The 23,970-nt window shown below is 52.1% G+C and overlaps 10 protein-coding genes across 12 annotated transcripts; 7 read left to right on the forward strand and 3 right to left on the reverse strand.

The window, feature by feature from the left end:
• Positions 1-70: 70 nt before the first annotated feature.
• LOC112345776 (pentatricopeptide repeat-containing protein At4g39530-like) lies at positions 71-2,389 on the forward strand. Of its 3 annotated transcripts, none has more exons than XM_024673153.1 (2): positions 71-107; positions 182-2,389. In XM_024673153.1, exon 2 carries the CDS (start codon positions 199-201, stop codon positions 2,275-2,277), a length of 2,079 nt encoding a protein of 692 aa, XP_024528921.1. In that variant the 5' UTR covers positions 71-107; positions 182-198; the 3' UTR covers positions 2,278-2,389. The 3 variants fall into 3 exon arrangements, with proteins under 3 accessions (XP_024528921.1, XP_024528922.1, XP_024528923.1); XM_024673154.1 differs by having other exon boundaries at positions 88-2,260; positions 2,335-2,385; XM_024673155.1 differs by lacking the exon at positions 71-107 and having other exon boundaries at positions 261-396; positions 452-2,389.
• Positions 2,390-2,440: 51 nt separating this feature from the next.
• Positions 2,441-5,570, forward strand: LOC9631388. Its single transcript, XM_002968167.2, has 8 exons — positions 2,441-2,919; positions 2,982-3,184; positions 3,241-3,438; positions 3,504-3,671; positions 3,718-4,081; positions 4,143-4,363; positions 4,432-4,654; positions 4,732-5,570. Exons 1-8 carry the CDS (start codon positions 2,463-2,465, stop codon positions 5,475-5,477), a joined length of 2,580 nt encoding a protein of 859 aa, XP_002968213.2. The 5' UTR covers positions 2,441-2,462; the 3' UTR covers positions 5,478-5,570.
• Positions 5,460-5,989, reverse strand: LOC112345777 (succinate dehydrogenase assembly factor 4, mitochondrial-like). Its single transcript, XM_024673156.1, has one exon. It carries the CDS (start codon positions 5,829-5,831, stop codon positions 5,544-5,546), a length of 288 nt encoding a protein of 95 aa, XP_024528924.1. The 5' UTR covers positions 5,832-5,989; the 3' UTR covers positions 5,460-5,543.
• LOC112345778 lies at positions 5,514-6,229 on the reverse strand. The gene is made up of 2 exons (XM_024673157.1): positions 6,068-6,229; positions 5,514-6,001 (listed from the first exon to the last, which is right to left on the reverse strand). Exons 1-2 carry the CDS (start codon positions 6,191-6,193, stop codon positions 5,897-5,899), a joined length of 231 nt encoding a protein of 76 aa, XP_024528925.1. The 5' UTR covers positions 6,194-6,229; the 3' UTR covers positions 5,514-5,896.
• A 1,350-nt stretch (positions 6,230-7,579) lies between these two features.
• Positions 7,580-8,677, forward strand: LOC112345731 (putative F-box protein At3g23950). The gene has a single exon (XM_024673020.1). It carries the CDS (start codon positions 7,580-7,582, stop codon positions 8,675-8,677), a length of 1,098 nt encoding a protein of 365 aa, XP_024528788.1.
• Positions 8,094-12,124, forward strand: LOC9650304 (phospholipase D delta). The gene is made up of 11 exons (XM_024673194.1): positions 8,094-8,678; positions 8,738-9,974; positions 10,031-10,147; positions 10,193-10,387; positions 10,437-10,685; positions 10,733-10,801; positions 10,854-11,001; positions 11,055-11,203; positions 11,269-11,433; positions 11,487-11,684; positions 11,738-12,124. Exons 2-11 carry the CDS (start codon positions 8,973-8,975, stop codon positions 12,032-12,034), a joined length of 2,589 nt encoding a protein of 862 aa, XP_024528962.1. The 5' UTR covers positions 8,094-8,678; positions 8,738-8,972; the 3' UTR covers positions 12,035-12,124.
• Positions 12,125-12,140: 16 nt separating this feature from the next.
• On the forward strand, positions 12,141-15,251 carry LOC9631390 (S-adenosyl-L-methionine-dependent tRNA 4-demethylwyosine synthase). Its single transcript, XM_002968169.2, has 10 exons — positions 12,141-12,947; positions 13,019-13,134; positions 13,192-13,367; positions 13,425-13,615; positions 13,668-13,754; positions 13,817-13,974; positions 14,032-14,242; positions 14,318-14,506; positions 14,570-14,886; positions 14,950-15,251. Exons 1-8 carry the CDS (start codon positions 12,156-12,158, stop codon positions 14,474-14,476), a joined length of 1,890 nt encoding a protein of 629 aa, XP_002968215.1. The 5' UTR covers positions 12,141-12,155; the 3' UTR covers positions 14,477-14,506; positions 14,570-14,886; positions 14,950-15,251.
• Positions 15,252-16,327: 1,076 nt separating this feature from the next.
• Positions 16,328-21,095, forward strand: LOC112345761 (serine-rich adhesin for platelets-like). The gene is made up of 6 exons (XM_024673090.1): positions 16,328-17,347; positions 17,461-17,551; positions 17,618-17,723; positions 17,779-18,537; positions 18,607-20,428; positions 20,507-21,095. Exons 1-6 carry the CDS (start codon positions 17,167-17,169, stop codon positions 21,004-21,006), a joined length of 3,459 nt encoding a protein of 1,152 aa, XP_024528858.1. The 5' UTR covers positions 16,328-17,166; the 3' UTR covers positions 21,007-21,095.
• Positions 21,096-21,339: 244 nt separating this feature from the next.
• Positions 21,340-23,040, forward strand: LOC9631391 (GDSL esterase/lipase At5g03810). Its single transcript, XM_024673092.1, has 5 exons — positions 21,340-21,748; positions 21,819-21,946; positions 22,003-22,233; positions 22,391-22,646; positions 22,706-23,040. Exons 1-5 carry the CDS (start codon positions 21,463-21,465, stop codon positions 22,894-22,896), a joined length of 1,092 nt encoding a protein of 363 aa, XP_024528860.1. The 5' UTR covers positions 21,340-21,462; the 3' UTR covers positions 22,897-23,040.
• Positions 23,041-23,091: 51 nt separating this feature from the next.
• On the reverse strand, positions 23,092-23,676 carry LOC9631392. Its single transcript, XM_002968467.2, has one exon. The coding sequence runs from the start codon at positions 23,595-23,597 to the stop codon at positions 23,196-23,198; it is 402 nt and encodes a 133-aa protein (XP_002968513.1). The 5' UTR covers positions 23,598-23,676; the 3' UTR covers positions 23,092-23,195.
• Positions 23,677-23,970: the final 294 nt, after the last annotated feature.

Genomic DNA, 23,970 nt, shown 5'->3' on the forward strand with positions numbered 1-23,970 from the left:
TGATCCAGGATCTCTTAACTTTAGGGTTTATTATCTTGCTCGCCTCTCTCCAAATTCACGCTAGGAGCGTGTTCTCCATGGATTGCGAATGGATGCAGTGAGAAAATGTGATGCTTCACTGGCCATTGCTGCTTCTCTGGCAATCTGATAGAATGCGTGTTGAAATTTCCTTGTTTTCCAGCGAAATCTCGGGCATGAATGGCCCTTGCGGATCGATGCGAGCAGATCCACGCCCTGCTATCCGCGTTGAAATCATGCCACAAGTCGCGCAATCTCGAGAAAGGCCAGAGGCTTCACAGTGATGCGATCCAAGACGGGGATGAATCGAACCAGTATTTTGGCAACGGTCTTCTCAGCATGTATGGAAAATGCGGTTCCATGGTGGACGCCCAACAGGTTTTTGATGCAATGCCTTCTCGAGATGTGGTCTCATGGAACGCTTTGATCGCAGGCTATGCCGAGAATGGGGATGAAAGGCTGGGACTGGAAGTTTTTTCCTCCATGCAACGAGAGGGATACAAGCCAGATGCTCGAAGCTTTGTTGCTGTGCTCAAGGCCTTGGCGAGCTTGGCAGCCGCGGAAGAAGGGCGAGAGATAGAAGGCAAGCTCGTCAAAGAGGAGTGTCTCAAGCAAGGGAGAATTCTTCACTCGCAAGCTCGAATAAGTGGCTACGAATCCAACGTTTTCCTTGCCAACACTCTGGTGGATATGTACGCGAAGTGTGGAAGCCTGGTGGATGCCCGGCGAGCTTTTGCTAGCATGCCTCGCCGGAGCGTTGTCTCTTGGAACGCGATGCTGCTGGGCTGTGCGGACAATGGCGAGGCCGAGGAGGGGATGAGGCTGTTCGAAAGCATGCAAATCGGTGGAAGCTGCGAACCGGATGCGAGAACTTTTGTGGCCGCGCTGAAGAACTGCTCGATCCAGTCGGTGAAGGAAGAAGCCCGGCTGGTTGACGGGATGTTGCTGAAGCTGGAGAGCTTGAAACGAGGGATGGCTATTCACGCGGAAGCGGCGAGAAGGAAGCATGACTTAGACGGATACGTGACGAGCAGCTTGGTGGATATGTATGCCAAGTGTGGGAGCTTGGGTGACGCGAGGAAAGTTTTCGAAGGCATGCCGTACAGAAGCGTGGTAGCGTGGAACGCATTGCTGCTAGGCTGCGTTGAGAACAGGGAAGCGGAGATGGCCTTGGAGCTGTTTTCTTCCATGCAAAGTCCGGATGCTCTCAGTTTTGTTGCTGCTCTGAAAGCATGCATTCTCCTGGCTACTACTGATGGAGACGCTGGCCGGGTTTCTCTCGAACGAGGCATGGCTATCCATACTCGAGCTGCAAAGTTGGGCTACGACTCCGAGACCAATGTGTTAGGTACGTTGGCCGACTTGTATTCCAAGTGTGGAAGTTTCACAGATGCGATGAGGGTGTTTCACAGGAGTTCTCGTCGGCATCGAGTGCTGTGGAACACGCTGATACTTAGTTATGTGGACAGCGGCGAACCAGAGCTGGCTCTCGAGATTTTCCTTCGCTTGCGAGCCAACGACCCTGAGAGGTGTGCTCCGGACGCTCGAACGTTCGCAGCGGCGCTCAAGGCGTGTGGCAGTGTTGTCTCTATGGAGATCTCTGCGGTGATCCACGCTGATATTCTTCGACGGGGCCTTGAGAAGGACGGAGTTCTGGTCACTTGTTTGGTGGACGCTTGCTGCCGATGCGGAAGAATGGTCGCTGCTCAGCACGTAGTTGATGCTCTGGTCTCGGAGGACTTGATAGCCTGGAACGCGCTGCTAACGGGATACAGTCGTCATGGAGACCATGAAAGGGTCTTGGAACTGTTCGAGAGAATGCGGGGTGAAGGCTTGGAACCGGACTCCATCACTTTTATGGCCGTTCTCAGCGCGTGTGGTCACTGCGGCCTGGTCGAGAGAGGCAAGAGGTTCTTCAAGGCAATGGTTTCAAACTTTAGGATTCAGGCCGAGATAGAGCACTACCACTGCATGGTGGATATCTTTGGTCGTGCCAATCGGCTGGGTGATGCTTTGGAGACCGTGAGAAGCATGCCATTCAGACCGACTGCTGTGACATGGACGATTGTTCTCGGGGCTTGTCGCAAGTGGAAGGATGTGGTGGTCGGACGGCTCGCGTTTGAATCACTGCTAGCTATGAATGAAGCGGACACGGCAGCGTATATGTTGATGGGAAACATTTATGCGAGCAGAAATATGTGGACCGAGAAAGCGGAGAACGTCCAACACAAGTTTCTAAAAGGTACGTTTATGGGATAGAGTAGAGAAGAAAAAGGAACTTTGTGATCTTACCTCTAACTTATTCTTTTCTCGCAGTTTGATCACCTTTAATTCCCTTTTCCTAAAAACGAAGATCATCTGAAGTTACTTTTACGACGGATAAGGTGGAGTCCCAGCTGTTATAAAATGATCCCAAGCTCTCGAGAAAATCTCAAGGAGCAAGGATGAGGCTTGCGAGTTTGCTCCTCGTCTCCGCTCTGTTCGTTGCATGCTCCGCGATCAGTGGGGATCCGCCGGTTCAGATATGTATCAACGACGTGACGGTGAACATCTCGAACTATCTCCGCTACACGCACAGCATCGATCCTCGGCTCGACACTTACAACTACACGGAGGACTACACAGCGCCGATGTCGGATCCTCCTCCAGCTATTGTTCCAGCCAGCTTTGCTGCAGCGGCTAGCAAGATTCACCTGCTGGAAGGATCTTCGCTCCACAAAGTCCGGATCGACGCCGACTCGCTACAAGGCAAGGGCCAGCAGACGAATCTCGAGTACCTTCTCATGCTGGACGTGGATAGTCTGGCCTATAGCTTCCGCAACAATTCGGGATTGCCGACAAAGGGTGTTCCTTACGGAGGATGGGAGGCTCCAGACCAAGAGCTCAGAGGACACTTCGTTGGTAAGCTAAACTACATTGGAGTTTTCTACGTGCTTAGTTACAGTATTGTTTTTGTGATCCAGGGCACTACTTGAGTGCCACTGCAAAGATGTGGGCAAGTACACACAATGAGGAGCTGAAGCGGAGGATGGATCATCTCGTGGATATACTAGATGAGTGCCAGCAAAAGATTGGGACTGGTTACTTGTCAGCGTTTCCTCTCAACTTGTTCACTCGTTTTGAGACGTATCGTCCAGTATGGGCTCCGTATTACACCATCCACAAGGTGAGTGAGTGTGTCATGAAAGCCGTGTGTTTACTGATCAAACCTTTCCTTTTTAGATAATGGCTGGACTTTTGGATCAGTACACCGAGGCAGGCAATATGAAGGCTCTCCGAATGGTCATTTGGATGGCACAGTATTTCTCAAAACGTGTGGAAAACTACATCGAGAAGTACAGCATTCAAGCTCACTTCCAAGCGCTAAATGAAGAAACTGGTGGCATGAATGATGTTCTCTATGACCTCTATAAGATCACGGTACGTTGTTTTAAGTTGGCATGATCGTTACCAGATTTCTTACAATGCTTTGTCTTGCTTCGCAGGGTGATCCACAACACTTGAAGCTTGCTCATCTCTTTGACAAGCCATGCTTCCTTGGTCCATTGGCTCTGCAGCAAGACACACTGTCGGGTTTCCATGCTAACACTCATATCCCAATTCTGATAGGTGCACAGAAGCGATACGAGCTAACCGGAGACCAAGTTTCCAAGGTAACTACCAGGATTGAACTACTTTCAAGCTCACACTGTCGTGTAGGAGCTGGTCACCTTTTTCATGGATGCTGTCAACTCGTCGCACCGCTTCGTCACCGGAGGAACCAGCGACAATGAGTTTTGGAAGGATCCCAACAGGATGGCTTCCTCGCTTGGGAAAGATGTGGAGGAGTCGTGCTCGAGCTACAACATGCTCAAGATCGCCAGAAACTTGTTCCGGTGGACGAAGGACGCCAGCTACATGGATTACTATGAGCGGCTTATACTCAACGGCGTTCTCACCATCCAGAGAGGAGAACCCGGAGTGATGATTTACATGCTTCCTATGGGCCCTGGAATGGCTAAAACTTCCAGCACTATGGGATGGGGAGATCCATTTGATTCGTTCTGGTGCTGCTATGGAACTGGTGCGTATTTTCTTGTAAGCTTCTCGTTCACTGACTTGGAGAAAGTTTTCCTTCATCTCAGGCATTGAGTCGTTCTCAAAGTTTGGAGACTCGATCTATTTTGAGGACTATGGTGTGAGGGACGAGAATCCAGGAGCACAGCGTCCAATCCCAGCACTTTATGTTGCGCAATTCGTTCCAAGCACACTCGAATGGGACTCGGCCGGTCTCATACTTAAGCAGACAGTAAAACCACTGACCTCGTTTGATCCGGTCATGGAGGTCACCATTCATCTGCACGAGGTAATTCTTTCTCGTTTATTTACTTCCTCTACTTTCGAAGTTACTAACTCATACACAACTTTGGTCAGAATCCAAAAGCAACTATTGAAGAAACAAGCCCGTACCACAAGCTGATCAACACCTTGTACGTTAGAATTCCGTCGTGGGTGGCAAGCGGCTACGAAGCGTATTTCAACGACGAGCCACAAGATATCACGCCGGGATCGTTCTTGGCGATCCAGAGAGAGTGGAAGGCCGGCGACAAACTGACATTCAAGTTCCCAGCAGAAGTGAGACTAGAACACATCCAAGGTATGGAAAATACTCTCTTTGCAAATCTGCAAATCTTCTAACTTTCGTGGTGGTGGTGTGCTTTTCTTTTCTTCCAGATGATCGGGAGGAACACCAGAGCTTGAACGGGATCATGTTTGGACCATTCGTGCTGGCCGGTTTAAGCCACGGTGAATTCGACTTGGGCCCCGTCGACACCTCGTCCCCAAGCGACTGGATCACTCCGGTGAATCCCAGCGACAACGATCTCTTGTACACTTTCCGGATGGGAGACTACCAGCTGGGACACAAGCACCGCACCGTGACGCTCGACTCGGCCAGCACCAACGGCACAGACTGGGACTTCGAGGCCACTTTCAAGGTGATATCTTCTTCGTCTCCATCGCTCGCTGCTAGCAAGCATTCCGGACTGGTGGGAAGAGTGGTCTCTCTGGAACTCCTGGATCAGCCAGGAAGGATCATCGCCCACTCCGGGATCAACAAGAACTTGGTGGTGGTGGACACTTCCCAGTTCGCGGACAGCACGAACTACTTGTCTCAGGCGAACTTGGGATTCAAGGTGGTTCCAGGGCTGGCGAGCGATAGATTGGTGTCGTTTGAGTCGCAAGATCTCCCAGGCTGCTACATCTACGTCGACGATTGGAGAGTTCCGGCGCAGCTCAAGTGTAGAAGCAAAGAGAACGATGGATTTGATGCCAAGGCGAGCTTCAAGGCGAGCCAGGGATTGAGGAGCTATCATCCGTTGAGCTTCGTCGCGACGAGCCAAGGCTTGAGGAATTTCTTGCTCTTCCCGCAGCTGGCTTACAGGGACGAGCACTACGCTATCTATTTTGATATGGTATAGTCGTATTGTATAGTTTGAGAGAGATGTAAAGGTTTTGAGAGATCGATCTTGGGCTATGGTTGTTAACTAGAAATCATAGCATCTTCCAGCTTTCTCCCAGTCGCCATAGCGCGTTGGCTCGAGGCCTTGGGGTCCTCCCACCTCCTCACGCTCTACTCCTTTGCCATTCTCGTTCTCGTTCTTATTACTCTCAGCCCTAGTGCTACTCGGTTCTTCCTTTGGATCTTCCTTGGAATCGCGCGCATTCTTTTGGTTCTTGGGCGCCGGCTGCTCGATCCGCGCTGCGCCAGACGACCAAAGCCTCGATTGATTGATCGCCAGGCCGACCCATCGACGACGCAACGCCATGGCCATGGAAGATCACAAACCCTAAATTCCGGAGAGGCTCTTTGCTACGCAAGAATGTTCTTACATTTTGATCACGATGGTGGCGCTGCTGCTTGCGAGGATGCTGGCGATGGCGCTGGAATTCCCAGGTATTTTGGAGGAGGAGGGCCTTTGCAAGCCTTGATAATCGCTTCGACCTAGAAGACAAGAAAGCCCCAATTTCATCTAGTGAAGAAGAGAAGAAGATTTCTCTCTCGCGATACCTGGTGAATGCGGATTAATCGCCTCCTCCTGTTGGCTTTCCTCGTATCATTCATCTTCCATTTCTTCCACACCAGCCCGCCAGTGATCTTCTTGACGATCTGCAGCACATTCGTGAACTGGACCATCCTCGCTAGAACCCTAAACCCCCGCGGAACTTGGAATGTGGTCAGCTCTAATCAACGTCGGTCAATTCCTGGTCAATCCAGATTCTCATCTTCTCCCACCTCTTGCGATCTGTGTAGAAGTCCCGGAAATCCCACGACTCATCGATCCATCCCCTGGAGATGGCGTGCAGCCTCGCCTGGCGCGCGTGAAAATTGAGTGCCTCGCGCAGTGGCCGGTGATTCGTGATGAATTTGAGCCTCGCCCCATCGATCGCCGCGAAAGAGAGCGCGGCGAGCTCTGGATCGTCGCTGCCGCTCCAATTCCCTCTCGACTCCGCCACCGAGACGAGCAGCCTGTCCCGGATCGATGGATCCAGCACGCGGCACACGATTTGATCGCGGCCGCCATCGCTGCTCTCCGGATCAACCAGGAAGCACAGATGGAGGCGATCGAAGCAGCACTCGATCGGCGAGAACAGCATCAGGCCATTGGCTGGATCGTCGATGTCCTCCAATCCCATCACTGCCTGGGCGACGCGCGCCCACTCGTGCTTGAAGAGATGGGCGGCGATGAGGCTCCTAGCCGGGACGAGGCGATCGACCGCTGGGCAGTAGAGCTTCTTATCGATCGTTGATCCACGCGAAAATCTCTTGTAGCCATAGGCCTCCAGCAGCCGGGCCCGGAAGCTCCGATTTCTTGGGGTTGCGATGAGCTTGCCCGATCCATAGGAGAGATTGACGCGATTGATCTTCATCTGGACCTCTGTGACATGAGAGATTGCTTCCAGCTTCGTGGCCAGTCGCTGGATCTTGTCCTCCATCTCCTGGATCTTGGCAATGGTGTCCCCTTGCTGTGATTCGAGCGTGCGGTGGAGCAATCCTCTCGTTTTGATCGATGGATTTGGGTCCTTGATGCTGCTGCTCTCGAGTGGAAATCCCAGCCCAATTGGGATAGAAACCGGCTCGATCTCAATCTCCTCGTGATTTCTCCGGATGGCACTGGGGATCCCCTCGTGCTGAATTGGATGTTTGCGGTGGAATTCGATAGATTTGAAGCTCCTGGTAACTGGGAGGGAAGAAGATCGCGCGGGGCCCCTGTTTCTAGGGCTAGAACAGAGAACTGACGATTGAGCTCTCGATCTGGCGCTGCCGATTGCGAACGCGATCGCTGCTGGAGCTGGAAGGAATCGGGAATCCAGCGCCATGAGCTTGATCCACCGCATTGTCACCTAGAGAGCCATCCTTTGATTCCTTCTCTTCTCTCTTCCGCGCGAATTGGAAGAAGCTTGAAGCATTCGAGATCCCAAGAGCTTTCATCTCAAGCTGCCACGTGTACGGTGGAAATTTTTAAAAATCCTTGCGAGGATATTCCGTCCTTCCAACGGGTAGGGTTTTAGGGCAGGAGCGATGGAGGAAGAGCTCTGGAGCTCGCAAAGGGATGTCATCGCCAAGGTTTTTGTGCTCCTGCCGCTCGAAGACATCATCCGCATTCGATCCGTGTGTAAGTCTTGGCACTCGCTCGTCGGATCGGGCGAGTTTCTCGAGCTCTGGAAGCGCAAATCCGCCAGGCGGTCGCAGCCGCCGTGGATTTGCGTCCGGGCGTGGCGAGAATCCCTGCAGCAGCAACGAGCGCCGCCGAAATCCGAGGTTTGGAGTCCCGTCGGAGGCCCCAGAGTAGCGTTCCCCTTCACGTTTCGTCCGCCAGGAACATCGCAGCTCCAGATTATGGCGTCCTCGCGTGGCCTGGTGTGCGGCCAGGGATTCAATGGGGCGCTCTACGTGGGAAATCCTTTGAAGGGTCTGTGGCACCAGCTGCCATTGCCACCTACAAGCATTGGCAGCCACCAGGCGACCATGGCCGTGGCCGCCACTGGGAATTCGTACAAGGTCGGTTTCTTTGGAGCATTGCCATTTCTCATCTATGATTCCAGACTGGAAACTTGGGTGACCGACGCTAGCTACTACAGGCCAGGGACTTGCATTACCAGGGATCTCCGAGGCTCGCTCTACATGAGCAATCTTCCCGGCAGCGTTATATGCTACGATATGAGCTCGAGATCATGGTCGGAGGTGGAAGTTTGTGGCTTCCCGGATAAAAGCCATCAAAGGCTGGATATCATGGTTTGCAGCTCCATGATCAATCACAGGGGGAGACACATCCAAGTTTCGGCATTGCTGAGTGACGACAAGAAGCTCTGGTACGAGATATGGGAGCTTGTACCTGGGAATCAGTCGTTACCCAGGGGCTGTAAAATGGCCTGGAGGATCTTATCTACGAGCCTGACACTGAATGAGATTACGCTGGAGGGAAGCTTTATCTTCGTCCAGGCAGGAGACATGCTGGTGGTGTACCCCCGGCTGCTGCGAGGTTCTCACTCAGTTTCGGAAGAGTGGCGCTCCAATTTTCCTCCAGCAGTGGCTTTCAACGTTGAGCTGAGCTCCTGGCACGTCTTAGAAGAATCGTTTGAGGGGATTTTTGTGCCGAGCTTAACGACACAGCCTTGAGGTACAGAAAGTTCCAGTCTCTTCTTTCTTTATATATGTTTTGATGTGATGGAACTATAGAATATTACGTACGTGAGATGGGCATGATATACCTCCTGATAATCGGGACAAACGTTACGTGTCCTTTTGGAGGTTGTTCGTGGCAGAAATTCAGCAATCCAGCACAGCACACGGGTCTTCTTTATTCGAGTGTATCATTGACCCCGTTGAGTGCGCAGCAACTCCAAAACCTTGAGGTGATTTCAAGTTTCTTGGACTTGACGATCTTAATTCAGGCGGTGACAAGAGGAGCTTAATGGCGGCTGAAGAATCGGCTCGCATTGCGCCTCCGCAAGGGCTCCGGTCTCAATCTTCAGTTGCCAAGCAGCATCACAGGCACCTCCGTCGGCATGGCAGTCATGAACTGGAGGACGAAGAGCTGGAAAATGAGGCAGATCTAGAAACTGTTGAGGAAGAAAAATCAAATCTTTTGCTCTACGGCAAGCTCGAGGTAGGAATTGGGGATTGCAAGAACTTGGTGTTCAGGGGGCCGCTCACAGACTGCGTCCGCATGCGAATTCCGATGTCCTGCAATCCCAAAGTATCCAAGAAGACGCGATATCCAAAACGGGGGCTCTACGTTGTTTTGAGCATTGGGGGAGCAAGGCTTGGTCGAACCCGGATATCAAAAAAACCATCCTGGAACGAACAATTATCCATCCATGTAAGTCATTTTGCGACGGAAGTTGTGCTGACCGTGAAAGACGACGGGCTTTTATTTGGGCCTCACGTCCTCGGCAGGGTCCGAATACCAGCGGAGGAAGTTCTTTCGAAGAAGCCCATCGAGGGGTGGTTTCCGCTGTTAAGCAGAGGAAGGCAGAAACAGGATACGCAGCTCAACCTTTTTATCAAGTACACTCCTGTCGAGGAAGATCGGAATTACATTGAAGGTGTTGGTCCGGGGATTGGTGTGGAGAAGGTGTACTTTCCTCTTAGAACAGGATGCCGAGTGAGGCTGTATCAAGACGCTCACGCGGAGGTGCCTCCTCTCAAGCCGATAAGTCTCGACAATGGCCAGGAATTCGTGAGGCAATGCTGCTGGGAGGATCTCTGCCGGGCAATTGTCGATGCTCACCACATCGTGTATATTATCGGATGGGCAGTCTTTCATAGAACCAGGCTGGTGAGAACTGGTCACAAGGACTTGCCGGACTTAACACTGGGTGAGCTTCTTAAGCAAAAGTCTGCAGAGGGTGTGAGAGTTCTCTTGCTTGTTTGGGATGACAAGACGTCTCACAGGACAAGGTTCTTCAAAATCGTAAGATACTTTCTTTGCTTGTAAGTTATTACATTAACTTTTAACTTGCTTTCCAGGATGGTGTTATGGGGACTCACGACGAGGACACAAAGAAATATTTTAAGCATTCTGCAGTGAAGTGTGTCCTTTCTCCTCGCTATGGAGACAACAAGCTCAGCTGGTTTAGACAAAAGGTAAGTTTATCATAACTCTTACAAAAATCATTGTTGTCTGTGCAGATTGTGGGAACCTTGTATACTCATCATCAGAAGCTGGTAATAGCTGATACTCAGGGCCCGGGACAAACTCGAAAGATCACCTCATTTTTGGGAGGTCTAGACCTTTGCGATGGTCGTTATGATACTCAAAAGCACTCTCTTTTCAACACTTTAACCACAATTCACAAAGATGACTGCTACAACGCCATGTTTTCGGTAAGTTGTCAGTGAAATTTGAGACCTTTTGATTGACTTTGTTATGCAGGCAACTGCCGAGAGTGGAGGGCCAAGGCAACCTTGGCATGATCAGCATTGCATGCTTGAAGGTCCAGCTGCGTACGACTGTCTCAAAAATTTTGAGCAGCGATGGTTGAAATCCTCGAACTGGCACGACGATGAGCTGGTTCAGATCTCACGAATTTCGTGGATACTTGGTCCAATCAAGGAGCATCCGGAGGAGGATAAAGCGCTTCTAGTATCACAGCATGATGATCCAGAGACATGGCATGCGCAAGTGCGTTGCAAGTTTTCTCCTTTCATCCTGACTGAAATAGCCTGCAGGTGTTTCGTTCGATTGATTCCGGTTCTGTGAAAGGGTTTCCAAAGAGTGCTCTGGGTGCCGAAGTCGAGGTAATTTTTGTAGCTGTAGAATGGGGTTTTATACAAGCTGTTGTTTGAGCAGCATTTGATTTGCGGAAAGAACATTGCTATCGACAAAAGTATACATGCCGCATACGTGGAGAGGATAAGGTCTGCTCGGCATTTTATCTACATTGAAAATCAGTATTTTCTGGGTTCTTCGTATGCTTGGCCTGACTATAAAAATGCTGGTAATAATCTCAAGGCTTCATGTTTTAGTTGCTAACATTCGCGATACTCTCAGGTGCAACGCATTTAATTCCGATGGAGATTGCTCTGAAAATTGACGCTAATATCCGAAAACGCAAAAGGTTCGCTGTGTATGTGCTTGTACCCATGTGGCCGGAAGGCGCTCCCGACAGTGCTTCTGGACAAGAAATCTTATATTTCCAGGCCAGTATTCTTCCGTTTTTTAAGTGCATAGAAGTATTGACACTTTGTATTCTCATCTAAACCAGGCACAAACCATGGAGACGATGTATCGTGTGGTTGCAAAAGCTCTAGCAGACACCGGACTTGACAAAGAGTATCATCCCAGAGACTACTTAAACTTCTACTGCCTTGGCAATCGCGAGAAACGGAATCACGAGCCCGAGAAGCCACCACCTGAGAAGTCGAAACAGGTACTATTGCACTCGGGGCTTTTTAAGATCTTTTAGTTTTTAATTTGTGACAGCATACTGTACAAGAAAATGGCCGTTTTCTTATCTATGTTCATGCCAAAAGCATGATTGTAGACGATGAATACGTGATCATAGGCTCTGCAAACATCAACCAGAGATCGATGGATGGTTGCCGAGACACTGAAATAGCAATGGGAGCGTTCCAGCCAAACTACACGTGGAAGCAACAGCAGAAACATCCCAGAGGCCAGGCAAGCTCAGTTCCTCGCTCGTAGCAACTTAAAACTCACCTTCGTTTCTACAGGTCTATGGCCATAGAATTTCGCTGTGGGCCGAGCATCTGGCTTGCGTGGAAGATTGTTTCGAAGATCCAGAAAGCGTGGAAACAGTCCGCCGTGTGAATCACCTGGCGGAGGAGAACTGGAAGCAGTATGTCGGCGAGGAAGTGGTCGATATGCAAGGCCATCTCATGCCTTACCCGGTGGAGGTCACCCCGGAAGGAAAGCTCGAGCCACTCCAAGGTTTCGAGAACTTCCCCGATCTTGGAGGCAAGGTACTGGGAACTCCTCACGCGCAACTTCCAGACCAGCTGACCTCGTGATTTTGTACGGAATGTCTAACCCCGTACACGTATGATTTGTACGAAATAACGGTTTTAACTCTCCGTACGAGAACCCAGGGTTTTAACGAATTAGGGTTCTTCGGCAATTTAGGGCTCTTGAATGGAGAAGCTGCGGGGATGGCTCACGCGAGGCGCCGATCGTGGCGCCGGCGATTGCAGCTGCAAGGGTGAGTGCAATAGCAACGATGATGGAGTAGGAGGCGGCGGGGCTGTCAAGCTGAAGCTGCTGTTCGCGTCGGAGACGGGCACTTCGGCCGCATTGGCGAAGCGCCTGGCTGGGAAGCTGGGTGAGAGGGGGATTCCAGTGGAGCTGGTCGATCCCAGCGGGTACGAGCCCGAGGAATTTCTCAAGGAGAGGCTGGTGGTGATGGTCGTGTCGACATGGGAGGACGGGAATCCTCCCAAGCACGCGGCTTTCTTCGTGAACTGGCTCGCCGAGAGCTCCACGGACTTTCGAGTTGGATCAAAGGCGCTGGCCGAGTGCCGGTTTGCGGTGTTTGGCGTTGGAAGCCGCGAGTATGGTTCCAAGTTTAATGCCGTTGGAAGAGCCGTGGAGAAGTACATGGCGGACCTGGGAGCGCAAAGATTGGTGGAGAGGGGCGAGGGAGACGTCGATGGAGGCAGGCTAGATGCTACTTTCGATGGCTGGTCGGCAAGGCTCGTTCGCAAAGTGAAAGAGTTTCTCGAGAGAGATTCCATCGCAGTGGAACCGGCTGCTGCGGTTGAAGGAGATGAGAGTGACGACGATGGCGAGTTTGATGACAGTAAGGAGGATTTCGACTTGGAAGATTTGGCTGGCAAGTATCCTCGAGCGACGAATGGAAAGCCCGTTAGCGATGGAGAGGCGAAGGAGATGGTGACGCCCGTTATCAGGTCCAGCTTAGAGAAACAGGTATCTGTTTCTCAGATTTAAGTTGAGATGGCCACTTCTTATCTTTGTTTCTTCTCTTTCGTTCCTTGCAGGGGTACAAGGTAATTGGATCTCACAGCGGTGTGAAGTTATGTAGATGGACAAAGTCTCAACTACGCGGTCGTGGTGGCTGCTACAAGCATACCTTTTATGGAATTGAGAGCCACAGGTGGGAAAATTTCTGCTTTTTCTACGATGATTCATGATGTTATTAAGTACTTTTCAGATGTATGGAGGCAACGCCGAGCCTTGCGTGCGCAAACAAATGCGTCTTCTGCTGGAGGCACCATACAAATCCCGTTGGAAAGTCGTGGAAGTGGAAGATGGATGATCCTTTGGATATAGTGACGACTGCTCTGGATCATCATAAGAAGATGATCAAGCAAATGAAAGGCGTCCCTGGTAAGTACTTTCCTAGCAAGTAGCTCAACTCACGGCTTTGCTGTGATATTGGCTCAGGTGTGAAAGATGATCGTCTGGAAGAAGGCCTTCGTCCAAGGCATTGTGCTCTGTCACTTGTTGGAGAACCCATCATGTATCCGGAGATTAACACTCTGGTCGACGAGCTGCATAAGAGACATATATCTACGTTTCTGGTGACTAATGCCCAGTTCCCCGACAAAATTGCATCTTTACATCCCGTCACACAGGTAGGCTTCTTAAATTCTGTCTGTGTCCCTGTGTCTGAAAACGGTTATGCAGCTATACGTGAGCGTTGATGCTGCAACAAAGGAGAGGCTAAAAGCCATAGACAGGCCTCTTTTCAGCGACTATTGGGAGCGTTTCATCGTAAGTCGTTTGCATTCAAAGCTCCTTTTGCGAAGCTAAGCTTCCTTTTCTCTTTTCTCTAGGATTCTTTGAAGGCGCTTTTAGATAAGCAACAGAGGACGGTGTATCGCTTGACTTTAGTTAAAGGATGGAATACCGCCGAAATTACGGCATACGCAGAGCTTTTGAAACTGGGAAGGCCGGACTTTATTGAGATCAAGGGAGTTACCTACTGTGGCTCGTAAGTCTCTTTCGGTTTTTGCTCCTCTCATAAAGACCCGTTTCTCTGGTTTTCAAGGTCTAAGACATCAACGTTGACCATGGAGAACGTTCCTTGGCACGAGGATGTGCGAGAGTTTTCGGAGGCGTTATCTGCAGAGACCCGAGGAGAGTACGAGCTGGCGTGTGAGCACGTCCACTCGTGCTGTGTTCTCCTGGCTAATGTCTCCAAGTTCAAAGCCGATGGACAGTGGCATACATGGATCGACTATGACAAGTTCCAGGAGCTGGTAAGCGGGCAGAGCAGACAGGAGTAATGCACTTTGCTTCCTTGCTTCTAAAGAACTTCGCTTTTCTTGCACCAGGTGACAAGTGGGGAATCCTTCAGCAGTGAGGACTACATGGCAACCACCCCGGCCTGGGCTGTGTATGGTGCTGTCGAAGGTGGCTTTGATCCCACTGAAACGAGAGTTAGAAAGGAGAGACGGCATGGCGGTGGCGGTGTTAGCGGTGGCTGTACTTAAGGGAAGAAGCCTCATCTCTTCTACTTGCCAGTTAAGTTTTTCGTTTTATTTCGTCATTCGCTCACAGAGATTGTTTACATGTGGACGCCGCAGAATTCCAGATACCCATTATTGTTTCCAAAGTAGTGATTGAGGTCCGTTTCCGTGGTGATATTGTTGCCCTTCCCGTCGGGGCACGCCGCACGCATCAAGTTGCTGTGGAGCTCGACGTCGCAGCTATCAAAAATGCCACTGCCGGAGATGATACGACCATTGTAGTTTCCCAAGTTCTCCTGCAAGTTGAAGAACTGGTGCTCCCACCTTGGCTCGCACTTGGCATATAACCAGTACTTGACGAGCGCAACGGGACGGCAGGAGAATGCGAATTGATCGCAAGCCTGTGGAAGAAGGATCAATGGAAACTGGAAGAGGTGAGTGTTCTTCTTTTCTTTTCTCTCACTCTCTTCGGTTCTTACCTGGGTGTTTATGAGCAGAGAAGCCGTAGCTGTCACGAGCAGGAGCAAGTGTTTCTTCATTGGGAACTTGTGAAGAGTTGCCGTCGCTACACTTCCCGTTATCGAGTTGGATTAAAAGGAATGATCTTTCGTCTTGGTGTAGGACCAAAAGAACGTCCGGACAAAGGAGACGTCTTCTAGCCGAGGCAAGCCAGCTTTGTTTCGTTTCTAAAGTGTATCTAGTGTAATCCCTGTTGCCGGATCATCGATTCCATGATGACATATTGGAAGACAATCAAAACAGTATAAATGAGAAAATCCGGAGGAAATGGTTTCTTTGCGCTGATTGTTTAAATAATTGTACTATAGTGTTTTTACGTCCTGAAAGTCTTTGGAGTTGCAGGAGAGTAGCTTTCTCTCTTGAGTACCTAGGAAACTGGATCTGTAGCGTACTCCACTGGTCCCTCTTATTCAATCCAATCCAAATCCTTTTGCTCGCTGGATCATCCACTGGATCAAACGGAATCGCCCAAGGAATCCCCAGATCCCTCCTTCAAAGCACACCCAGTGATTGCTCCTTGAGTGGTGGAAAACTTCCAAGCAATGCTTTCTCCCCCTCCAAATCCATTCTTTTCTTACTTGAAGTGAATGCTTCCACATGAGGATCATGTTCTCCAGTGTGGGTTTTGCTTTTCTACCTGGCTTGCTTTGACCGGTAGGTTCGGGGGGGACTTTGGCTCGGTACGGTCATGCCAGACCTAACGCTGCAGGTTGGGTGCTCCTTTACACCAAGTCCTTGGCAAAGACAGTGTCCTTACTAGCTCTTCCAGCTTTTGTGCTACATATATCCTGCGAGAAAACGGAATGGAGGACTGCGAAAGAGCACCAACATTCTCTTTGGCTTTCGCCTCGAGAAAATCGAAATCCGCGAACGGGGCATTGAACTCCAAACTAAAACCGCCGTTAAACCCGGCTAAAGCCCCACTAAACCTGGCTTGATCCTGACAGGAACATGGAATCCACCTTGACTGGACCAGGCCTTTTGTCCATGCATTGGGTGGTGTTAGGGCAAAGGTCACCATCTTTGCAATCATCTCTCTCTTAAGAAAACAATTGAAAAGAAATAAAGGATGGCAAAGTCTTCTGCAATTTGACCCTAAACCCCACTGTAATCCCAAATCACCTGATAGGATAAAGTTCTCCCTGCATTTTGTGCTTTGGTTGAAACTTTCAAAAGGAAAAACAAGAGATTTAATCTACCTTTTTTTCTTAAAAAATAGAAAAACTTCTCTTTCTCTCTTTTGGCCTTGCCTTTGCATTGCATCTGCTGCTGCTGCTGGCTGCTATCCTGCTGCAGCACACACTGGCACAGGCCACACAAGTCAGGCCAAAAAAAAAAAAAAAAGAAAGGGGGAACAACAACTGGAAGGAAAGGAGGCCTCCAAGCAAAATCCAAGGCAAGTAAAACCAGGCTAAAAATCTCTTCCAGCCCAAAATCCAAGCACACAAGCAAAGCAAAGCACAAAGATGGCTGGCTGGCTGGCTGCTCTGCATTGCCCACATGCTCCATGATCATCTCCTCTCACAACAACATGGAATCTCCAGGGGCATCTCTGGAGCATCTCTCCATGGCATGACTCTCTCTCTCTCTTCTCTCTCCCTCTCTTTCTCTTTCTCTCTCTTCCTGCCATGGAAGACAGGAGAAGAGAGAACACACAAAAGAAGCGTAGGAACAAAATGGTTTTTCTTCTCTCCCCTTCTCTCTCTCTCTCTCTCTCTCTCTCTCTCTCTCTCTGTGTGCTCTTGGAGCAGCAATGCCACCAATGGAATCAGACGATCTAAGACGCCGATGCTGATGATGGAGCCAAAATCGACACACTCGGTGCTGGATTCTTCGTCTTCCTCCTCCTAAGCAGCTTCTAAAGCGCGCTCTGCGATATCGGCAGCTATGGTGGAAGGAGAGCTCAATGGATGACGATCAGGGGTGGCAGAGTAGGAGGCATGGATTCTCGTGGACGCTCCAGCTCCTGCATTGGAAGCACGGGCCTGGAATGAGGAAGAGGTGAAAGAGTGAAAGAGAGAGAGAGTGTGTGTGTGTGTGTGTGTGTGTGAAAGTGTGAGAGGCGAGAGGAGGAAGAAGAAGATCGGGGATGTGGGTCTAGCCAGGACTGGCGACCCACGAGAGGATTTGGATCGCGAGCAAGTGGGTTGCTCCCGGAATGTAGCTGCGCGGAAGGGATTGGATCGATCGATCGAATGAGCGCCGGAGGAATAGAAGGAGCGCAGCATCGGAGGGGACACAGCACAGGGTCGAGCGCCATGGCTGTGGTCGGCAAGGAGCGCGAGGAGGATCTGGCGCTCTTCCACGAGATGAAGGCGCGGGAGAGGATCCACTTCCTCCATCCCAGCACCGAGGAGGACATCGAAGCGTCGCTCCGTGAGTTTCTTCGACCCCATTGTCTGTGTTCTTCGTGTTCTTGCGTGTTTCTTGGCTGGAATGATTGGAATCATGATGGGTTGTCCGCTAAGTTTGGGGATTTCGCGCTCCAGGGTATCGGATGGTGGCGACGGCTCCGCCATTGCAGCACAAGAGCCCTAACGATCTGCTAGGCTTGGAGCCGGAGAAGAACGACTATGACTGGTAAGCTTCCATAGCCAGGACGAGCAAAGCTTGCAAGAATTCTCACACTTTCCTCGCGTGGTATAGGCTGCTAACTCCGCCAGGAACGCCACTCTTTCCATCGCTGGATCGCGACCTCCCCAGCGAGGCACAGCTCGAGGCCGCCAGCGTTCGTGCCACCACCAGATCAAGAGTAAGTTCTCAGCGATCACACTCCATCTCTAATCTTCGTCTTCCTTCCATTCCAGCCGAGTAGAATCTCCAGAGGAAGCTCCAGTCCTTCGCGCAGGCCGAGCTCGCCATCTCCATCCTCCACCTCGAGCTTGAGCCGGCGACCATCGTTTGGAAACTCGAGCCCGTCCAGGCCAGGATCATCGAGCAGCCGCCCAGTCACTCCAACCGGCGCTCGCCCCTCCACTCCAGGAAGATCCTCCACCCCGACCAGGAGAACGCTCACCACCTCCGCCAGCTTCAACAAGATCACCACCACCTCCAACAATGTGGGAAGAACCGCGCGTAGCAGCTCGCCATCGTCGCGAAAGCCGAGAACTCCCGTCCATCCAGCAATGCCCGCGGGATTCGCGAGTGAGCCACCGCCAAACCTCCGGACGAGCATGCCGGATCGACCATCCTCGTCCAACACTCGCGGAGCTTCCTTGTCTCCCCGGCTCGTTGGAGGAGGATCCTCCTCGTTCAAGAGCTCGGATCATCGCCGCGCCGTGTCGCCGAGCTTGTCCCGGAGCTACAGCTCCTCGGCCAGCTCCAGCAAAGGATCGGTCGTCTCCTCGTCGCAAAACTCGGGCATCGAGGTGAATCGTCCCAGCCCGCGGGTGGTGATCACCACCACCACCACGGACAGCGGTGGAAAGCGGCCGATCTCGGGCTGCGAGGAGACCTCTCCGGTGAAGCCCGTGACCAAGAAGCCGGTTCGAACGGGCGGGACGAGCTCCTTCTCGGCGATCAACTCGCAAAGGAAGCCTTTCGACACGAGTTCTTCGCGACAAATGGTGACGAGCTTTGCAAACTCTTAAGAGTTCTCTCCTCTCTGATCATCAAAATCGCTTTTTTTCTTGCAGGACTTTAGGAGGAACTCGAGCGGTGGATTCCGGCCGCTCATGTCAAACAGCCACATCTCGTCCTTCTACACGCGAGCCAGCAACTCGCTCCAGCAGCGCTCCATGACGGACTCGTCGATCAACAGCAGCAGCGCGGCGAGTGTGGAGCACGACCAGGACGAGGAGGTTGCGTCCAGGCTGAGCCGGGACGAGCGCGACGAGTTTGCGTCGCTCGACGCCATGATCGACGACAGGAAGGCCGAGGAGCTCCTGGAGGATCACTCCCTGGAGCTGGCGAGGAGCTGCGAGGAGACGAGAGTCCTGGAGATCGTCGAGGAGCTGGAGCCGATGGTGGAACAAGCTCGAGCTCAAACTCAAGTTCAGGTCGAGGAGGAGATGGTGATCGAGAAGTCCGACCACCATGAGCTCCTGGTGCTCACGCCAACTTCCTCGGATCACTCTCCACCCTTTCAGGACGAAGTCGACATGGAGATCGACGAGAGCCATCCGCTCGACGAAGACACCGGAGCCAGCATGAGAAGCTTGCTCGAGCTCGTCATCAGCAAAGCCGTGGATCTGGCCGAAAACCAGGAGAGGCAATCAGCGAGAGCTCCTCATCCGAGCTCCAAGGTCCCTGGAGGAGCTGTCAAGCCGGACGAAGCACAACAAGAGCAGAACTCCTCGCCGCCATCTTCCACAAAGGATCCATCCCTCCACTGCTTCACTCAGCTCATCGATCTAAAGTACAGCTCCAGCTCCCTGGAAGTCTACCAGTTCGATCAGGAGCTCCACACAACCGGCTCGGAAGTGCTCGGACTCGCGAACGATCCTGCTCCAAAGCCCAGAGACTGCCGCTCCTCGATCTCTCCCAGCACTTCCACCACGACAATCTCGGACAAGAAAGCCTCCACTTCGTCGTCCAGCGCCTCCCAGCTCTCGGAAACTTTCGCCACTCGATCGTCCAACGACCGGGGAGATCATCCAAAGACGAGCTCGACCAACACCGACGTCCATAGATTGTCGTCCCGGATCACCACCAAGCTCCGAGACCCTCCAAACTTCGGCGCATTCTTGAGCGCGTCCAGGCACTACAAGAGGAGAGACTCGAGGGAATCGTCGCTCTTCTCGATCCAGATAAGCTCCTCCAAAGGTGGCGAGAGCATTTCATCCGGAGGACGTCCCGCTAGCACCACCGACGATAGCGTCGACGATATAACCCCGCGGAGGATCCACCACCTCGATCTAGCATGCAACGGCGACGCGTCCAGCAACGGGACGTATACGTACAAGGTCTCGGACGAGTACGACACCAAATCCGAGGAGAGCTGCGTCGACTACTACATCGATTCCATGGATCCACCGCAAAAGTTCGTGGACAAGACGACGAGCGAGCGAGGAGGCAGGACGACGAGCTTAAACTCTAGCAAGGAGTGTGAGATCCTGGCGAGCGAGGATGTTCTTCCCGGTGGCTTTGACAACGACGAGGACGGATACGTCGACTACTACATCGATGATTTCTCGTCGCGGCAAAAGATGGCGGGGAGCGACGATCGTGAGTTCTCAGAGCCAGCAGCGAAGAAATCGATCGCGGCGATCGCGGGTCACCGGCAGGACGCCATGGACATTGTCCTGGAGGAGGAGAGATCGCTGCTCGTGGATGATACACACATAGAAGTGTGTAGCATGGAGGAGTCTTCCTCCTCCGAGTGTGGAGATCATCATCCTGGGGGATCTGGCGAGGATCCTCGCGATCGAGGCGACGAGGAGATCGACACCATGACCGAGTGCTGGAAGCAATTGGAAGAGGCCGAGCAACATCACCAGCATCACGAAAAACTTCCAGGTAAGTTTCTTCGCTGCTAGAGAGAGCTCTTGTTTCGATCGATCGATGACGAGCTTGCTTCATTCTCTTCGATGGCAGGGAGCATCAATGGTGCTGGCAAGGATCCAAGCACCACCAATACCATCGGGATCTCCTCCAGCGAGAGCACCCGCGAGAGCATCCTCTTCTGCAGCTCCATCGTCCACGACCTCGTCTACCGGGCCGCGAGCCTGGGGATCGAGAAGGAGGATCTCAAGGCGGCGTCGGCGGACGAGCTCGTCACCTTCCTGGGGCTGTCCAAGACGCACCACATCCCCCCAAAGTTCGTGGATCTGGATCCCACCAAGTGGAAAGCCAGCGAGGAATCCACCGTGCGGAGAACGCTCACTTACTTGCAGAACCAGAAGCTGATGCCAAAGACCACCGTGGCCTTCATGCACAGCCCGCCCCTGGGAAGAGTTGAGGAGGACGTCAAAGATCACATCATCCCAGAGCACCACTTCATCGATCGATCGCTCGAGAGGGGGGGCGACGCCGCGAGCGCCGAGTCGCTGCGGCGCCGGCGATCGCAGTCCAAATGCCGCTGCGTGATCCTGTGAGGAATCAGCGAGGGGCTGTGGCTTGTAAGAATTTTACTCGTGTACTGCAGTAAACTAAAGAAGAAAAGAGATTTTTAGGGTTCTTGGGAAACTTGGTGACGTGTCAAGGAATGTTTAATGTCGTTTTGACGTGTACCTGTCGCGCCATTAATGACGGGCACGCGACGCCGCCTCGCCCGTCAAAACCGTTTCCGCGGCATAATAATGCGCACATCCAACGACTGCTATGCAAGGTGGGCTTAGATCCATCGGTGGAGATCTTCTCGCCCTTCTGGCACGTAATAAACAAGTGAAGTGGAATAACAAGGGAGGGAGATTAGTATACGCAGCAGTGCCACAAAGGGAGGAGTGAAAGCACTCGAATCTCCTCTCACCCACCACCGAAACTCTCGCATTCATTCAATCGATCGCTTATCTCTCTCTCTTCTTCCTCTTTTCCTTCGGTTGCTCCGATCGATGGCGAATAATCGATTTGCGGGGCGCGCGATCGATCGGCCGCGCGAGAGAGCAATGCTGGCATTGCTCTTGTTTTTTCTATCCCTGGATCTCTCGCTGGGGCAGTATGATCACGCCAATGCCTATGGCGTTCCCGCGATTCTAATCTTCGGCGATTCCACCGTGGACGCAGGCAACAACAATGTGTTTAGCACGATCATGCACAGCAATCACGCGCCCTATGGCCGCGATTTTGGATTCCCCACCGGGAGATTCAGCAATGGTCTGCTCGCGCCGGACATCGTCGGTGAGTTGACTATTCGTTGATTATCGTGGACTGGCTCTTGACTGTGCTTGTTCTTGGAGAGATCTCGCAGCCCAGAAGCTCAATCTCCCATTCCCGCTCGCGTTCACTAGTCCGAATGCCACCGGAGACAATCTCATCTTTGGAGCGAATTTCGCGTCGGCAGCGTCGGGGCTGGTCGATTCCACGGCTTCGTTGTTTGTAAGCTCGATCTCTCTCTTGTTTGCTATTGAAGCCATGGATCTTCCTTTTGCTAGAATGTGGCTTCGTCCACGCAGCAGCTCAAGTGGTTTGCGAGTTATCGGCAGCAATTGGAGCGGATAGCCGGGCCGGATCGCGCGCAATCGATCCTCTCCAGGGCGCTCTACGTGATAAGCTCCGGGAGCAACGATTATATCTACTATCGCCTCAACACTCGCCTCTCCTCGCAGTACAATAACGAGCAATTCCGGGAGCTCCTCATCAAGCAGACCTCGCAATTCATCCAGGTACGCGACTTCACTCCGATCCGGGCTAGTTTTCCATTGCATTTCTCTTGGATTCTCGCAAATCTTCCATCAATCAATCTCTTTTTCTTCCCCCGCTTGGAATTTCACACGTTCCAAGAACAGCCTCACACAAATTTGCTCTTTGGAATCTCTCCAGGAGCTTTACAATGTCGGTGGGCGCCGATTTGCGGTAGTCTCAGTGCCTCCGCTGGGATGCTTGCCATCGGAGATCACAACCGCGGGCAAACGCGATAGAAGCTGCGTGGAAGATCTCAATTCCAAGGCCGTCGCCCACAATGTCGCGCTCCAGCAGCTGCTCACGCGAACCAAGGCCTCACTGCCGGGAACCAAGGTCGCATACCTCGACTGCTACAGCGTCCTCTTCGATGCCATCCACAATCCTGCGAAATACGGCAAGAATTCCACCCTTCTTTGCTCAAGAAGACTCAATCCCCTGTTTTTCTTCTTGCAGGGTTTAGCGAGACGAATCGAGGCTGCTGCGGCTCCGGATTGATCGAAGTGGGCGATCTCTGCAATGGATTGTCGATGGGGACGTGCTCCGACTCCTCCAAATTCGTCTTCTGGGACAGCTTCCACCCGACGCAGGCAATGTATGGAATCATCGCCGAGGTGTTTTACAACCAGGCCGCCGCGGTGCTCTAGTGAGCGCAAATCGAGAACTCTAGACAAGGAAAAGAAAGCCCTCTCCCATCTTCCAAATCCAATCCCAAAAGAGAAAAGAGCTCGAGACACTGTAAATTTGGTCACTGAGATTCGGGCAGTAAGCATAAAAGCGCTTAATCCTTCGATCGCTTCCTTCCTCCTCGCTGCGCGCATCGCATCGCAGAGACGACGACGTACACAATTCCTACATACATTAAAACATACGTATTGTTTATTACGGAGGGTTTATTTCGTACTTTGTACGAAGAGACTCTCCTTGTACGGATGCCACTTTGATCTTAGGGTTCTTCTTCGGGGTAGCAGTTGTCGGTCTCGCAGACGCTGCAAATGGGCCCGTAGAGGAGGAGGGTGGAGCACTCGCCGCAGAGCTTGCCCGGGACGCGCAGGATGTGGGCGAGCGTGACGGTCTCCCAGAAATCGAGCTTGCGGTTGTGATCGGCGTCGAGGGCGTCGAAGCACGAGAGGGCGACCGCTTTGACGGCGGGGTCGCTGTAGCGTTCCACCTCCGTTCGCGTCACTCCCCTACTCGCATTTTGATCCATGCCTTTGAAGAGGCGCAGCGCCTGGGATCGCTGTTCCAGGGGGAGCTTGTGGTACGCGGCCTTGGCCTCCTGGTGGAGGCGGCGGATTGGATCGTTGCAGATGGAGTGATCATGGGCCGGGAGAGTGCACTGAGCCATGGGAGAGAGATCTAGAGGTGGATTGGAGTGCGAGGAAACTGGAGACTGGATGCTAGTTTGTGATGAATTCCATGGCGGGATGGTCGTTTATATAGTGAGATTGCTGCGCCCACCACTACCGCCCTTGAATCGAATCAAACGTACGCGGGAGATGCTCAGCGATTCATGGATGATAGAGCTGCCGACCATGGCTAAGATCAGATCGTATAGGCGCGATAAGTGTTTAGTCTACACACGATTCTCCTTCTTCTTTGGTTTTCCTGCGCGGACACCATGAGAAGGAAGAGAGGAATCACAACACTCGCACAGCATGTAGTACACCTCACATAGAAAGCACTTGGAATTATTATGAGATAGAACAACACACATAGAT

Source organism: Selaginella moellendorffii, unplaced genomic scaffold (genome assembly GCF_000143415.4).
Source record: "Selaginella moellendorffii unplaced genomic scaffold, v1.0 SELMOscaffold_10, whole genome shotgun sequence".
NCBI lineage: Eukaryota > Viridiplantae > Streptophyta > Lycopodiopsida > Selaginellales > Selaginellaceae > Selaginella > Selaginella moellendorffii.

Bases quoted from the DNA above. Each gene is read 5' to 3' on its own strand.
- LOC9631392 (XM_002968467.2), bottom strand. From the start codon at position 23,597: ATGGCTCAGTGCACTCTCCCGGCCCATGATCACTCCATCTGCAACGAT.
- LOC9650304 (XM_024673194.1), top strand. From the start codon at position 8,973: ATGGCGGCTGAAGAATCGGCTCGCATTGCGCCTCCGCAAGGGCTCCGG. The intron at 9,975-10,030 runs GTAAGATACTTT...CTTGCTTTCCAG, and splicing joins GGACAAGGTTCTTCAAAATC to GATGGTGTTATGGGGACTCA. The intron at 10,388-10,436 runs GTAAGTTGTCAG...TTTGTTATGCAG, and splicing joins GCTACAACGCCATGTTTTCG to GCAACTGCCGAGAGTGGAGG.
- LOC112345777 (XM_024673156.1), bottom strand. From the start codon at position 5,831: ATGGCCATGGCGTTGCGTCGTCGATGGGTCGGCCTGGCGATCAATCAA.
- LOC112345761 (XM_024673090.1), top strand. From the start codon at position 17,167: ATGAGCGCCGGAGGAATAGAAGGAGCGCAGCATCGGAGGGGACACAGC. The intron at 17,348-17,460 runs GTGAGTTTCTTC...TTCGCGCTCCAG, and splicing joins GGACATCGAAGCGTCGCTCC to GGTATCGGATGGTGGCGACG. The intron at 18,538-18,606 runs GTGACGAGCTTT...TTTTTCTTGCAG, and splicing joins CGAGTTCTTCGCGACAAATG to GACTTTAGGAGGAACTCGAG.
- LOC112345776 (XM_024673153.1), top strand. From the start codon at position 199: ATGGCCCTTGCGGATCGATGCGAGCAGATCCACGCCCTGCTATCCGCG.
- LOC9631391 (XM_024673092.1), top strand. From the start codon at position 21,463: ATGGCGAATAATCGATTTGCGGGGCGCGCGATCGATCGGCCGCGCGAG. The intron at 22,234-22,390 runs GTACGCGACTTC...GAATCTCTCCAG, and splicing joins AGACCTCGCAATTCATCCAG to GAGCTTTACAATGTCGGTGG. The intron at 22,647-22,705 runs GCAAGAATTCCA...TTCTTCTTGCAG, and splicing joins CCACAATCCTGCGAAATACG to GGTTTAGCGAGACGAATCGA.
- LOC9631390 (XM_002968169.2), top strand. From the start codon at position 12,156: ATGGAGAAGCTGCGGGGATGGCTCACGCGAGGCGCCGATCGTGGCGCC. The intron at 13,755-13,816 runs GTAAGTCGTTTG...TCTTTTCTCTAG, and splicing joins ACTATTGGGAGCGTTTCATC to GATTCTTTGAAGGCGCTTTT. The intron at 14,243-14,317 runs GTAAGCGGGCAG...TTCTTGCACCAG, and splicing joins ATGACAAGTTCCAGGAGCTG to GTGACAAGTGGGGAATCCTT.
- LOC112345778 (XM_024673157.1), bottom strand. From the start codon at position 6,193: ATGGTCCAGTTCACGAATGTGCTGCAGATCGTCAAGAAGATCACTGGC. The intron at 6,002-6,067 runs GTATCGCGAGAG...CTTGTCTTCTAG, and splicing joins GATTAATCCGCATTCACCAG to GTCGAAGCGATTATCAAGGC.
- LOC9631388 (XM_002968167.2), top strand. From the start codon at position 2,463: ATGAGGCTTGCGAGTTTGCTCCTCGTCTCCGCTCTGTTCGTTGCATGC. The intron at 3,185-3,240 runs GTGAGTGAGTGT...TTTCCTTTTTAG, and splicing joins CGTATTACACCATCCACAAG to ATAATGGCTGGACTTTTGGA. The intron at 3,672-3,717 runs GTAACTACCAGG...ACTGTCGTGTAG, and splicing joins CCGGAGACCAAGTTTCCAAG to GAGCTGGTCACCTTTTTCAT.
- LOC112345731 (XM_024673020.1), top strand. From the start codon at position 7,580: ATGGAGGAAGAGCTCTGGAGCTCGCAAAGGGATGTCATCGCCAAGGTT.